Raw genomic sequence first — 15,516 nt, 5'->3', positions numbered from 1 at the left:
GTGAATCTTAGGGGAGATTTGAAAATGTTCGTATTGATATATGTACATGTGAAGACTAAGTGATGATTTAGCTCAGATTCGAGTATTTAGGAACAAGCACTATAGCTCCAAAAGTAAAGAAGTTACAACCGATACTGGATAAAAGTTTACTATCGAAAAATAGTTACTTCTTTAGCTCGACAATAATCTCCTAACAATTAAAATATGACTTAAGGCTAAGAAAATAAATTAATACATTAAACTACGAAATTATTCGCTACATATTGGCACAATAAATACATAATTTATTTCTAATAAAAAAGGAATAGCATGACCAAAAACTGAAAAAATAGGACACTGGTAAGAAGCGGAATCATCGAGCACCTTATCAAAATGGTAACCACCCTCATTTTCAAAAAGAAGAAAAAAACAGTGTTGCCAATTTTATTATTATTCCCCCCTTCCAGACTCAAACACACAAATCTACTAAACATATCACACAAGATGCCTTTTGACGTTGACTATCATGGCGCCATCTGACTATCGTAGGGAGGAACAAAACACTTCTGACGCCATTTAGTAATTAATAGCGATAACCGCTGCATGCCCCAAGAGCGGGAACTGCAGTCAACGCCAACAAAGCCCTACATAATCCCCTACCACTTCTCAAGTCCTTTTAGTAAAGATAATTCTTGGGAATTTCGTCTACAGGGTCTGCGCATGTTCCCATGTGCTTCATGTTGACCAGAGACCTGGATCTGCAATTTTCTATATCTAAAAAGCAGTTGTTGCTGTAAGTCATGTTGTCAGTGCCGCAGACAGGGTCGTAGTAGGGTGGGCAGATCTTCTGGCAGCCCCTGAACAGAAATCCTGCGATGCATCTTTTCATTGGCACCACAAATACGTGCTTTCTGCAATTATCGTTTTACGGGGTAGAGCTTTGAAATTAGAGGATATTAAGGTATGCTTACCCACAATTGTCTCTCTTCATCTCACACTCACTGCGATAGATTTTGTTGTCAGAACCGCACACAAAGTTCCTGTCGTCTGGGCATTTTTCATTGCAGGCTGCAGTAGTGCGACAATGTTGTAGAGGTACTTCGATAACCAGCTGACCGCAAGTCTCTCTTTTCAGGTGGCATTTTGATCTACAAAATCGGAATTTAATTTGTTAGAGATTGAGATGTCCCTTAAAATCCTTTAGATATTGAAGTCTTCTCCGTGAACGCGCGAATTTTCGGATAAATAACAAATTCAAATTGAGATCTTTGATGTTTTGGTGATAGCTCTGGTTTGCGAAAATCGCGTGGCAACCCCTAGACATCAACGTAGTTCCTTTCTTTAAAGTTTAGAAAGCCCCGTAGGCATCGACGTGTGCCCTTTTTTCCCATGAGAAAAATTCCTCTATAAAATAACTTCTTGTCGGTATAAAAAACCTGGACATCCCCTAGGCATCAGCGTTTTCCCTAGAAGCTTGAAAACTATAACCAAAATAACCTGAATCTTTAATTAATTCTTCGGAATCCCATAGATAGCAACAGCGCCTAGACTATTAAGAGTTAGGGGGTCTAGGAACTTAAGTATGCGGGAATGGAAGACTTTCTTACATATATAAATATCGGAAGAAGTTATTTAATGGATACATAATGGACAGTGGGACGGAATGAATATTCTAATAAATCTAACATGAGTGCGAGGAGGTGATACCAAGTTGGGTTTTTGTAGGAAAAAGATTGGAGCTTACTTGTAGACATTGCCATCGCTACCGCATACTGGGTCTTCTTCAATGTTGTTGTCGCAATCATTGGGACATTGGTCCTCTTTGAGATTCGTGCAGTTTCCCAAGTGTGCAAACTGCACCCCCTTGATACAAGTGGCCAAGTTCAAATGGCACTCATTGGTATAAGTGCGGGCGTCAGTGCCGCATACCGGGTCGCTGTCGCTGCCACACTTGTTCTTCAGACACTTAGTCAGGCGGTTCTTACACTTATCGAAGTCCACTTTGACGACACGACGAATATTCCTGATATTTCGGAAGTTGGACATGTGCGAATGGATCATGTGGTACTTACCCGCAGTTAAGCATTTTCAACTCGCACTCGCTCCGATAGATGTAGCCATCAGAGCCGCACGTAGGCTTCTCCACTTCGCCTGCGCAACCTGCTGGGCAAGTACTGCCTTGCGAAGTGCGCTCTTGACCGCCGCAGTAAGCCATTGGCACTTCAAACACGTGTTTGCCGCAGTTCTTGGATTTCATTTTGCATACGTTGGTGTAGACTTTTCCATCGGAGCCGCAAGCGGGTCTGGCATTACGCCAGCAGCTCTCTCTGCAATGTCTGGTGGTTTGGCAGTACTTTTTGTTAGTTTTTACCACTCCTTGGCTGTAGGGAAATATTAAATAATTAAAATATGGGAGTAGAAATATTTCTAAATTTCGCGTCCGTAAACTGGGATATCCCCTTTGGAGAATCTATTTTGTGATTCAATTTTTTTTGAATTGTAGTGGTGGTTTAGGAGATAGAAGGATAAGTTACCCGCAAGTGAGCAACTTCATCTGGCAGGTACTTTTGTAGACATTCCCATCACTACCACAGATGGGTCCATCTAGAGGGGCTTGGCGGCAGTCCACTGGGCAGTTTTCGCGATGAGCGCTTATATTGTTGCATGGTCCCAAATGGGAGAGATCTATGCCTAATCTGAAGACATTTTACAAGTTTAAAAGCCCCCGAAACTACTGCATACCTACCTGCAGATTTCTACTTGAAGCATACATCTGTTAAGATAAGTACGACCATCAGTCCCGCAAACCGGGTCTTTTTCAGAGCCACATTTATGCTCGCATTTAGACCCTGCGTGGCGCTGACACAGGCCTGGATCTGAGGCTAATTTCACCCCTGAAAATTGAAATTTAGAGGGTTTTAGAGTCTAGTAAAGTTAGAGTCTAACTACCTTTGCCACAAGTTTTCTTTTTCATCTCGCAAATATTTGGGTAGATAATTCCGTCAGACCCGCACACCGGGTCTCCATAGGCGTTCTGCTGGCAAATCCTCGGACAGGAAGAGTCTCGCAACGCTCCAGTCTCTGTAAAAATAAAATTTATAATACCGGATGAGTCGAGCTCACGACCGAGGTTGGGAGGGCAAAAGCAGTTCGCGTTTACCTACCAAGAAGCCAAGGAAATCGCGGCATAAATCATATTCGACCTAGGTGGCTCGAGAAGCACCGGAATCTCGCCGATCGTATCTGACATGAAAATCTCGTTTCCGTATCGTTTACCGAGGGGTCTCTTGTTTTATTAGCACGAATATTGCCTGCCACAGGTCATTAATAACGAATTCAATCAAGAATATCAGAAAATTGTTCTGGGAGTAAGTGAAAGCCCCTATTATGAAAGATTCTGTGATCAGTTATGAGATGGCGTCGTGGTTAACTTTGATAACAAACGTGCTCTTTCAGCTCTGGGAGCAAGTTGAAAGCCTCTAATGCGAAAATATCACAATTGGCTTCGAGAAGACCGCACCGTTTTTTACAACTGTGCGTCATTGTAAAAAACATTGATTCGAAGAACGAAAATCAAGGATGAAAAATAAGTTTGACAACGCTGAAAGAGTCTTAACAATAAGCATTGGATTATATGTTTTTTTAACCGCAAGATAATAATAACCATGCTATTTATCTGGCACTGCTTATGGACAGTAAAGAAGTATTTGCTTGTAAAGCTGTAATTTGATTGTCGCTTTTATCTGGAACTTGAGAAGGGTTGAAAAGTTGATTGACAAGTGTAGGATTTCGCTCATAGATGGTTCTATCAAATTTGAGGTGACGTGCCTTCTAGTTAAGTTAAGGCGCACTTTCTTTAGCTGAGCAACGCTGTGATTTTTACTAACTCAGAGCTGCACCATGTACGGATTTGTAGATTTAATGTATTTCTGTTGACCTCTTGCCCGTTGATGTTGGTCATAATTGATTTGCGTACTACACAGCAAGACTGCGCCATGTGCAAAATTTTCACAAATTTAGAGATTTAATGCATTTCCAATGATTTGAGAGGCGCAGTGACCTTTCACGGCTCTCGTTCAATGGCGGTGCTTCCCGTTTCCTGGTCATGCTCGGACAGGTACGTGGTTTCCATCACTGCGGCCCGCGCGACCTCCCGATTCAGCTCTGGTCGATTTTCAATTTCTAGCATCTCCATTAGCATAATGCGGAGTGGACGCACGCTTGAATTATTTATTTGCTCGTAAAACTTTTGATGGGACATGCCAGCGTCGGGGCGAACGAACCCGTGCTAGGCGAACTGTGACGAGGACGTTCTGAGGATATAAATTCAATTATGGCCGTTGTATTAATAGGCAATTTGGGAAAAAACGCGGGCTATTAAATAACAGGACTTTCTAAAACTGTCTTATGGGCGTATGTGTGATATGGCGGTACCGCAAGCGCGTCCTTGTTAAGGCTGTGACCCGGTACCACGAAAAACTCGCTTTCAGCCAGCTTAAGTAGGCAATGGTGATGACTGGCCTTTTTTCGAGGCTATAATTAGCGAATTAGAGCGATTACGGCTCGTTAAGTTTTTTGTCGGGTTCGCCATTGATAGTCGGAACGACCGGGAAATAACAGGAAATCAGTTGACCGTTGCTGCTACCGAAAACGAGTTCTATGGGCCTTTGGCATCTTCGAGAACACCCAATTATTGTTATTTGACGTTACCGATTCGTTTAATTTAAGCTAACAGCAGCCGCCCAACAACAGGTGGCTGATAAACCATTTTTCCTCCTCTGTTACAGAATGCGAATCGAGATTAACTGGTCCGCTTTAATCGGTGTCAAGATGGGAATGTTTTGCTAGTTTCGTACAATTCGCAAAATCTGCTAACCAGAGCGGACAATATGAAGCTAATCCATTTATGTAATTTTGAAGCCTTAACATTCCTCTTCAAGTGAGACCAATTTTTTTAAATAGAAATTGTTATGAGTCGGCGAGTTATAGCTGATTTAAGAGAGAAAAGCCTGAAATTGCTTGACATTTTGTCATTATTTGTTTCATGAATTATTCATTTCACCGCGTGCAATTTGTACTAAAACCATTTATTAGGTGGTTCTCAAGCTTCAAGTTTCTTCTTTCAGTGACCTTAATCATGTTTATACAAATTTTTCCAAATAGGCCAATTACAGGAGATTTAAGACAGAAACGTTTGTAATTTGTAGATTTTTTACCATTGATTGTCTGATGAATTATTCAGTTCAGTTTGCACCGTATGCCACAAGTACATATGTGTAAACATGGAGAGTGATAATGGATTTAAGAGAGAATGTCTGGTTTCTGAGAAATTTCAGAACTTATTTATGAAGCATGCTTCAGTCTATCTCTGTGCCTAAGTGGACAATGAATATGAAACCTCAGTGCTTTCCGTGATTTTTAAAAAATTGATTAAATAAAATTGAATTTTGTGGCTTTTCGGCAGTCTGTACTTTTTGGGCTTTTGAAGAGACACTGTGACTATAAAAATGTTTCTAAATATGAACAAAAGTACATTCTTTTACGTAAAGAATACCGCGCAAACAGATAGTGTCTCAGAAATCACGGGTTTACTACAGTGAGATAAATCAGAAATGTTTTTCCAGGCATCATGGATACTATCAATTTAGAATTTTGTAGATAGATAAATTGTGAAGTTGTGGCTATGAAACTTTTTTAGAATGTGGACAGAAGCACGCAATTTTAGGCAAAAATACTGCACGGACGTTCCGGCAGTACCTCAGAAGTTACGAGCTTTCCAAAGTGAGCTAACACACAAATCTTGTTGCAAACATCAAGAACACTAATAATTTTTAAAAATCGGAGATTTATTAATTGTGAAACTGTAACTATGGGAATGTTTGAGAAATGCGACAACACTCCGTTCTTTTTGATGAAAAATATTCATCCTTTTCTTCATTTTGAAAAAACCAAAATATACTTCCCTGCTTCATACAAATAGAAGCAAACCACGACAAATTCTTTAGCCCTTTAATGCATTTAATCTCGGCCATGAAGACCCGGATCCTTCATACCACAAGCCTGTTTTTTTAACTAAAAATCGCAGAAAAGAAATGAGGCAACGAACAGATCGTGTGAACGTCTGAAGAAGCAGAAGAAGAGCAAATTGGGCAGAACCAAAAAAACTCGTTTTTCGCCCTCGATTGAATTCGCAAGCTCGTTAAGGCCAATTTGGAGTCGGTTATAGTGCAAAACGAAAATTTGTTGAGCCCAATTTGACGGTCTATAACATGGAAGATGAAAAGGAAAAAGTCCAGTCGAAGGTCAATGTTCCACTTGTAGAGAGATTGTGCGTTGAAATTACACCTCTAGTGGAGAAAATACAAATTCTAAGACAAATGACAGACAGAAATGTTAACGTCTTTGTCAATTGTCTTTAGATTTTAAAGTATATTGTCAGTGTGTCGTGCTGCCTCTTGTAGACGACTGTAAATCAAAGCCTCTGATTAATGTAAAGATAACGAGATCGCGCGCCTGTTCCGGATGCCGCTTTAAGGCGGCAATAGAACGTAAATTACGCTTCGGATTAAGTGCGTATCGCCTTGATCTGAGTGTTTTTTCGTCGTCTGCCATGTTTTTTCCTATGGCCAGCCCCATTTACTACTGCCTCTAATTTGTCTCAGTAATTGTTCTAATTGCCCGTAGTGCCGCCTAACGGTACCTTCGCGTACTTCCACACGCGCCCATTACGGTAATGGTTCATTTAATATTAACGACTACCGAAAATACGATGCAATCGTCGTAATAACATCACACAAAGAAAGTCGTTAACGAAATGACTATAATGCTATTAGTGCTAATGGGGACTTCATTGTTGGGGCGTTTGTTGTCGAAATTGAAGATGCTGATTGAGATCCGGTATTTGATCTTTTTGTCCACCTTCTTGCAGAGGGTCAAGCCCAAATGGCTCAGTTGGGTCATAGACTTAACCTTTTGGGCGGGGCTTCTAGGTGTCGTAATGTGGAATTGTCTTAATTTGATGATGACTAAGAAAATAGGTATTTTCGTGACGCCGTTTAAAATTTTCTTAGTTTTCCTATACTATTTCCGACTGGTGTTCATGCAACTGGTTCTGCGGAAGTACTACCAGCCCTTGATGGAGTGGTTTACTGTGTGAGTATTCTTAGCGTTAGCAGTGGGAAAAATTGCTCTTAAAACCTTTTCAAGTTGGCACTTTAAATGTCAAAGAATCATGGTGAACGTTAGCAAATTAAGTCCGCAATTCCTAGTATTCTAATGTGACAACATACAAGAAATGTGATGGTTGACAAATGAGAGATTTGTTAGAGGTGATAAGTGACAAAAACCTCCTATTTGACATGTGACAGAATTAATTATTGACTCTGAATTGTCAAATTTTGATATCCATCACTCAACGTACCATCCAGTTGAAGAAATTGTTTCATGAGACGAAACATGCAGTGAAACTGAGTTAATAGTGTTTATGATATTGAAAAAAGATTTCTGACTTAGCTCAATTTCACTTTTAGTGTTTTGTCTAATTTTAAAAAATCTTAGTTGGCCTAACGCGCAGTTTAGAAACTGAATTATTTAATTTTTGTAATACAGTAACATGCCAACTTGCTCTGGATCAGAGAACACATACGTTGTCATACACAATTTAATGAACATAAGTTCATCTACCAAAGAATCATTGAAATATTTCTCATAGAGCAATGTTCCTATCCTCACAAATCTTCTTTTTCTTAAAAAAAACCCTCTGCAGTGAACCATCTAGTTGTGTCCGAAGGAACTGGCCCTTTCGCCTCATCTTCGTCTTCGCCCACATCTTCTATGTCCTCAGTAAACTCAGCACTCTAAACTACAAACTCTTTGAGGACTACGGAAGTATCCTTATAACTGACTACTTCGCTGTTATCCACATGCTACTCGCGCTTATCTATTTGGACGTACTCAAAAAGAGAACTGAGGACCGGATGCTGCTCTTTAGGCAGCAGTGCCTTCGTGCCCGAACTGGATGGGGCGTGACTGAATTATGGAATTCTGAGACTTCCGATCTCACTATTTTAAAGTCGATTCAGCTCTTCCAAAAGCTCTTTGGTACCCAACTGATATTTTTTCTTTGGATTTTGATTTGTTTGCTCGCTTTTTCGTATTCGAACAAATTGGGCTTGAGCGAGAGTGATCAACTGCTCATTTTAGGTTGCGGAATTCTCAACCTAGTAGTAAGTCTTTACTGTTTTATAGGGAATGTGAGGTTCTTGTTTTTATGCGCAGGTGCTGTTTTATGGCCTCATAGAAAAGTGTCTGAGCTTGCGCCGCTACATGGCAGGCCTGATTGGGCTCATAAATGAAATTGTGGAGTATCTTAGTGTGAGGGAAGAGACTAGCGCAGCGGCGCAGAATTTGAAGCGCAGCTTGACCACTTTGAAGAATTTAATGGAGATGCACAGACCTTATTTTTCGGCTTTGGGGGTGTACGAGGTGGAACACGACCTTGTCCTCGTGGTTTTTACTTCCAGCATTTCGTGCTATTTGATCATGCTTAAGTAGAAAATAAAGAGTTCTGTAAAGTCGAGTTTTAGTTTAAAGTATAGAGGTTGAAATAGTTTAGCAAGGAAACGAAGTTTATGCAAAAAGTTACGATTAGTTGGGTACACAACCCTGAGATGGCGTCACTTTTGTTCGATTTGCGACAAAGGGTCTTACTGCGTGACTTTTTAAGCTAAAAACGAATCGTTTAGACTCCAGAACTGTATTCTCGCTGCGATCCATCAAAATTCCTCTTCAGCTGAAGCGCACAGAGAGATAATTACCCCGCAATTATCTGCAATGCAACGACAACAAGCTCCTTACCGTCATTTAGCAGGCAGGCTGTAACAGTAACGATATTCCTCTAATCACGCCAGTTATAACTGTGGTTAATAACTAACTGCAACTCTGACCAATTCACTAGTACTTTGTTGATCTAAAGGCTTTAAGTTTCCTGCAAAGTTCCAAATGTAAACACAAAAGTTTCAGTAATTCTGTGATGCGTGTCTAGTCTCAAAAATTGCACCAGTCGAGACACTATTGTCATGTCTGCTTCACTTATTGCTTAAAAATATGACCAAAGTCACGAAAACTAACGGTTTACGGACATTTCGGGCCAGGGGTGATCCAGTTATGCCATCTACGAGCAAATCCCGCTTCCTCATCCTTGTACCGGCAATAAAACGTGCAAAACGATTTTTAAAAGTCTTGACCCCTGGTGGCTAACTGTTATGGTGTGGCGGACGAGCCAACAGCCTTTGTGTTGTAATTCTGCACTATTTAGTTCCGGAATCAGATGCCTTTAAGGCACTTTGGTTAACTGAAACTGAAGGAAACCACGGAGACGTATATGCGTAAACATACTCGGTTATCGCAGAACTAGCTAGGTTGTTCTAGAAGATTCTAGAATTATCATGACGTGCAAGAATCTCTATAATTCTAGAACCTCCTGTTGAGTGAGTTATAAGTGTTAGTTTATCTGCATTCCTAAGATCAGAGAAAATAAATTGTATGGAAAAGTTCCAGGGAGTAAGAGAATTTTGGACAATAAAGGAAAAAGTTGCAATTGCATGTTAGAGGAAAACCATTTATTTTAATGATCTTAGGCTTGAAAAATCATGCTGAATGACCCGAAGAGACTGCTGAAGGCTAAAATGTAAACGCTCGGTACGAAAACTCCTCTGTCACTTATAGAAATTAATTTACGCAAGTAGTCCTACAAATAAGGCCAATTTTTCAACGTCCGCGTCCCTCACACAACGTCACACGCCCTTGCCGACCAATCAGCTGCTCTCTCTGCCGGACGGAAGCAAATTGGCCTAGTTCCGACCTTGCAATTTCCCTGTCTGAAACATACACTTAAATGTAACAAATTGCTGCTTGTGCGAGTATAATTTCGCATCTCCGCGGTCATCGAGAGCACACAGATATGCCTAATAATATAGGTTAGGATTCCTCATAGGCAAACAGCGGATATCAGCATGGCTCCCCTTCAATTCTGGTTAAATTAGGGCCAAACCGAATCTGACCCAAAGCGATATCAGCCGGACCGATCTTGCCCCGTTTAAGCGAAAGCCGCTCCGTACTTGGTATGCGGTGTATGGGTTTTGGGTCACGACGAATTGTTAAACGCCACATTCACATAAATTACCGGGCACGTACCGTTCTAGGCTGGTTGCAGTTCGATGCTTTCACCCATCTATTATTCGACAATTGGAAACAAAGCGTCGAGGGAGAAAGCGTCATTTTTCATCCCGTTTGATGATGGGGCAACACTTTCCTTCCCGCCTAGGTCAACGAAAGTAAACACTTTGTAGAGACATCTTTAAAGATATGTAGACAGTGCACTATACATTTTAAAGGGAGCGTGGGCCCAAGTGGGTTTCGGTGCTACCGAAGAGATACTTCGCCAATTAACAATGGGAGTTTTGCAGGTAAATTCGAAATTTGCGGTCGTAAAACGCTTGAGGATGCTGTCGGGCACCTATTTCTCACGCAAATTACTGTAAAACATTGTCTTTTCGTGTGCAGCATAATGATTAGTGTCTCTGCTAGAAAGCAATCTTGTCCTAGATCAGCACTATGCCATACAAAACCAAAGATACGCTCTATAAACATAATCTAGCAGTTCTAACTACTCTGAGTTAATACGTGAAAACCCTTAAATGCCTACCCATGACGCGGTCTTGACGTGCATCAAATTGGAAATGCCTAAAGCTTAGTGAATCCGTAAAAATTCTGCTCTTCATTGGACATCTTATGCTTGAATAGATCAGATGGAACCTCTTGCTGTTTTTAAATTATTGTCTAAAATTTAAAAAAATGTTCCTCCCTCTGATCACTCTAAGTGTTAGAGGTGAAAATCCTTACTTGTTGCTTTAGTATGTCAATATTACAAGGAGTTACTAGAGTCCCTTTATTAAAGCTATTCGAAGTTGAACATTAAAGGTTACGCTCTATCGAATCAGAGGTAGAGAACATAACTGTTTTGATTACTACATGTTGCAGTTACTCTGAGTTCTTTTGGTGTAGGACAAAAACCCCTAAACCATACTTAAATGCGTGATCGCTAGATGGAACTAGTGGGATCTAGTTTTTGAAAGTGCTCAAAATATCGAGAATTTTCCAGGTTTGAGAAGTTTCTATGACACTGCATTAATTATTCGTTTCGAAGTTCAAACTATTGTCTTCTAAAACCGTCCAGGTTACCTTAGAATATTTGAGAAGGACCTAGACCCGTTAATTCAATCAAATTTAGTTTTGCTAGCTATAAAGTTTTTTAATGATCAAAAGTGGTATTAAAACATTTTTCTTTCAACTCTCTGGCCGATACAAGGGAAAACCCCTAAATATATGTACATAAATATGTCGTTTGCTAGAGTTCTTGTGTGCTCAATTTTTAGGAGTTGCTCAAAATTGAGAGAGCGATTTTGGTTAATTTTTTAGCGATTCAAACATGTAAATAGCGATTTTGGGAAGTGCTCTATTTGCTCTTATTTATTTAGTACAATTGAAGAAAATCCCTAAATTACTCTCTTAGTGCATTTATAAGAGAGGGAGCTAGTCCCGCCCAATTCTATTACTATAAAGTGATCAAATTGAAAAATTTTGGATGGCAATCCAAATACAATTTACACAAGTTCGTCATTTCTAGAGGGCGCAGGTTGTGCTTCCGAGAGTGACAGATGAAAGTTCTTAAACGACAGTGAGATATGTATGAAGGGTGAAATTTGTTTCCATCTACCACCATAAGACCGCCTTGGCAACACTGTCGCTCACTAGCAATCCAATTGCACCCACCTCCGCACCCGTTTGCTATAAATAACCCAGTCGTAGCTACCGGCAAGTCGTCGGTCGTTGCCGGCTGACAATTAAGAAATTCCCCCCGTTTCAGCTTTATCTGCATCGTTCAATCGGACCGCTGGCGATTTATAACGTCCAGCACGCTCGCCGGGTTCCCGGTGCACCCCTATTCCGCCGGAGTAATTGGAGTAAACACCTGGTCGGCAATTAGTACTACCGAGTGGTGCCGTCGAAGCGGGTAATAATAATTGCGAGCGAAAGCGCCCAGGTAGGACGGATATTAATTGAGAAATATGCCGACCAATCGAGAAGCAGAGGAAGATGGCGGTAATACCAGGTGGAAGTTATTATTGCGGGTATAAACTTGAGATGGTTTAGGAATTGATAAAATGCATTTAAGTGTCACCACACGTATCTGACAAACCTGGTTTGTTAAATGTTAAATTTCACTTCTACATGAAACTTCATTTATCGTATGTCAGAATTCATTTGTCAAATGTCAGCGTCCTTTGTTGAATGTCAGATTTCATTTGTCGAATGTCAGAAAATAAGGGTATTCTCGTATTTGTTGTTAATTAAGTTCTGCAGCGATGGAATCATAAATTTCTCTCTTTTAACTGTTCTGATACCATACATTCACTCTTGATCGATGGTACTGTATTTATATTGCGATAGTACTCGTGGTACTGCGTCATTTATGCCTTGGTTGCCGTGAACTTTGACTCGAAGCATTTAATGTCTCTATAAGAAACGTTAGCTAGCCTTCTGTATTACTTTACGATTTTGATACAATAATTAGATAGTTGAATGTTTTTTTATGAATTAAAAAAAAATGTAAACATGTGCCAAAGAAGAAGATAGGTGCGTCTAATATACAACTTAATCAAGGGACAAGGAGATTAAAAACCATATTAGCCAACTAGAAATTTTTCAAAAATTTATAATTTTTTAGAACGTGTGTTACGCTACTGATAATTTTGTAATCATAAATCTGAATGTTTCTTCTACTAACCCAAAAGTCTAAAAGAATGTTAGAGGGACTACTAGGATTGTATCATAAGCATATGTGAAGAGGGGATGAAATTAAATTACACAGCTATGTTAAAAATACATAACTGCCTTTAGAGTAAAGCGACGCCACTGATAATTTTGCAGTTCGAAACCTTTCCTTTATATCCAATGCGTTAGAGGACGAACCACGGGTGGGTCACAATGTCAAAAATCCTTGTGATTCGCGTTACGGATGTCCTTTAGCTTAGAAGAATAACCTAATCTGAACTCCCCAACAACATCCCCAAAGGAATTAATGAAGAACCCCTAGGAATATATCATGAAAATCTCTTTAAAAATATATCATGGATATAAAAAGTCTTTTGGAGAAGTCACGAAGAATTGTCCCTAGGAAGCATAAAGAATTCATAGAAATTGTTATATATTTTTTATATCCTGCCTACAGAGATTTTCTTAGAGGACAAAACTATCCTAACAACCCTAAAGAACATCACTCGAATTCATTGAAACCTCGAAAACCGTCCCCTAAGGAATGTCATAACAGAGATGTCGTTTTGTGCAGGGAGAAAATACCTAACTTAAAGCAATTAACTAATCTGAAAACCAAAGAACATCCCCTAAGAAATGTCATGAATTTATGAAAATAGTCTTAGATTTATCTCATGTCAACAGAGGTTCCCTGAGGGTATTAAATCATCCTGACAGCTCTAAAGAATATCGCCGAAAGCGTTGAGAATTCCCGGGAACGTCCCCTAAGGAGTGTCAAAAATTATTCAAAATCGTCTTAGAAAAGATTCCTATAGGCAGAAAATCTCTTGAAGTAATTGCCTAATCTGAAAGCCACGAAGAACATCTAATGGTTGTAGCAATTTTTTGAAAATCGCTCGAAGTAGGGATTTCCGTTATAGGCATGTCGAAAATTAATGTAAATTGCCTTAGGCATGCTCTGTTTTTTTACGAGACTTAATTAACCTGGGAACCTCGAAAAACGCCCCTTAAGGAATTTTAAACTGCTTGAGAGAACTTAAGAAACACCAGTTACAGTACAGCTTAATATTTTTTATATCAAGGAAATGCATCAAAATAGCTCACAATACGCCGGAAATACCCTGGAATACCTAAACAGAGTATGAAAACTAAATTACCCCAACTTCCTGTCTTACGAAGTTATAGAAACTGGTTCACCACCCATGGTTTCAATACGTCTTATCACCATTCCGAAATTACCCGAAACCTTCCCTCATGGTAACGTTCAAAACTGATGCCCCGAGAACTGTGTGACTTACCCTGGATTTGAAGGGAACCCAAAAAGACGAGGAGGACCCCGAGTACCTTGCCAGAGGCGCGTCCTCGCCGACGAACTTGGTGCATCTCTTTCTTTGGAGTCAAGTTCAAGTTCGCACTTTAAACCGTGGAAGCGCACTGGTACGACGTCCACAGTGGTAATCTGTGGTACCCGAAACGCACGCCGATTCGGTGGACGAACGTTCACCGACTGCCTCGTCGTTCGTCGCCGAAGAACAAGAACTGCTTTGGCCTATATTCCCATGGGGATAGTGAGTGCATCTGCACATCGATTGATTGTGGCGATGATGAAGAAAAATCTTCTCTTGGTCACTTGACAGACATTCGGCGCGCCCCGTTATATCAATAACCCTGTTTCAAGCGCTTGTAGTGCTTTAAGGCCGTTTAGCGGGGAGATGGTAATGAGGCGGGATGGTGCGTGTGTCTGCCTAATTATCGCATTGTTTTTGCTTGAAAAGAGCATTTGAGACTGAGTTGAGCAGGAAAGGGATACTCAATGGAAACATCAGAATACTATTTCAGCCCAGTTAGTTCCCCCTGTAGAAACATTGAATCCCATTGTAAATGAGGGAGAGGAGACAGAAAACCGCATCGATCAACTCAAAAAGTTCTTGTGACCCTCCCGCAGACACCTGACGGTACTCGAACTGACGCAATTTTGGAGTGTTATGCCACTTATAGCCCGGAACCCAGCAATCTATATAGTATATATAATACGTTGCCTCATATCCTCCACTAGCCAGCATCTACTTGTAGCTCTGAAGTTCCCCATAGGGATATAATAAGGGAAGAATATCACGGACAACCCTATAATACATTCCGCCATTTGCAAGTTTTTCGCTACGTCACATGCTCGTGGCGTGCGCCCCTGACTTAACCCGATTAACATAAAATTTTCAGCAGTTTTGGAAAACCATATAATTTACTTAGAGCCTGAAACTCAACAATTTACATCTTATATTTTATCAGTTATAATTTAACTAATTTTCTGTGGAAGACTCTGACCTTATTTTCGAATGCGGCACACCTCTGACTTTAACCAGGTTGACGTGAAATTTTCTGGATTTTCAGAGAACTGCGTCAACTACTATTCAGACTAAGACTGAACAGTTCTGACCACGCGTCTTGGCTACGTTATATTCCTATACCGCACGCCCCTGGTTTTAGATATATTCACATGAAATGTTTATTATTTTTAAAGATCTATGTCGTTACTCACAAAAAGCTCAATTATTTATATAACGTATCTGGCATTTATAATTTTTTCAAGTCATCTTTATCACCAATTTTAAATGTAAACCACACGTTAGTCATTGATATTGAATTTTAAGCGCTCTCATGGGTAGTTGTACCAATCGCACCCAGCAGCATATGACAGACTAAGTT

The 15,516-nt window shown here is 40.2% G+C and overlaps 2 protein-coding genes across 4 annotated transcripts in view; one reads left to right on the top strand and one right to left on the bottom strand.

Annotated features, from left to right (window-relative positions):
* Window positions 1–15,516, top strand: part of Dab (DAB adaptor protein) — an 83,313-nt gene that overhangs the window by 24,548 nt on the left and 43,249 nt on the right. The window lies entirely within an intron of this gene.
* LOC136410939 (serine protease inhibitor dipetalogastin) lies at window positions 137–14,389 on the bottom strand. Its single transcript, XM_066393314.1, has 8 exons — window positions 14,112–14,389; window positions 2,929–3,060; window positions 2,726–2,873; window positions 2,514–2,675; window positions 2,052–2,360; window positions 1,724–2,002; window positions 951–1,127; window positions 137–890 (listed from the first exon to the last, which is right to left on the bottom strand). The coding sequence occupies exons 1-8, from the start codon at window positions 14,194–14,196 to the stop codon at window positions 656–658; spliced, it is 1,527 nt and encodes a 508-aa protein (XP_066249411.1). The 5' UTR covers window positions 14,197–14,389; the 3' UTR covers window positions 137–655.

The sequence above is a fragment of the Euwallacea similis genome, chromosome 9 (assembly GCF_039881205.1).
Source record: "Euwallacea similis isolate ESF13 chromosome 9, ESF131.1, whole genome shotgun sequence".
Classification (NCBI taxonomy): Eukaryota; Metazoa; Arthropoda; class Insecta; order Coleoptera; family Curculionidae; genus Euwallacea; species Euwallacea similis.
This window is presented reverse-complemented; position numbering and strand designations above follow the sequence as displayed.

Excerpts from the sequence above, each read along its gene's own strand:
- LOC136410939 (XM_066393314.1), bottom strand. The coding sequence starts at position 14,196 with ATGCACCAAGTTCGTCGGCGAGGACGCGCCTCTGGCAAGGTACTCGGG. Across the intron at positions 2,676-2,725 it reads CTTCAAGTAGAAATCTGCAG|ATTAGGCATAGATCTCTCCC; the intron begins GTAGGTATGCAG and ends AAATGTCTTCAG. Across the intron at positions 2,003-2,051 it reads TTGAAAATGCTTAACTGCGG|GAATATTCGTCGTGTCGTCA; the intron begins GTAAGTACCACA and ends CCGAAATATCAG.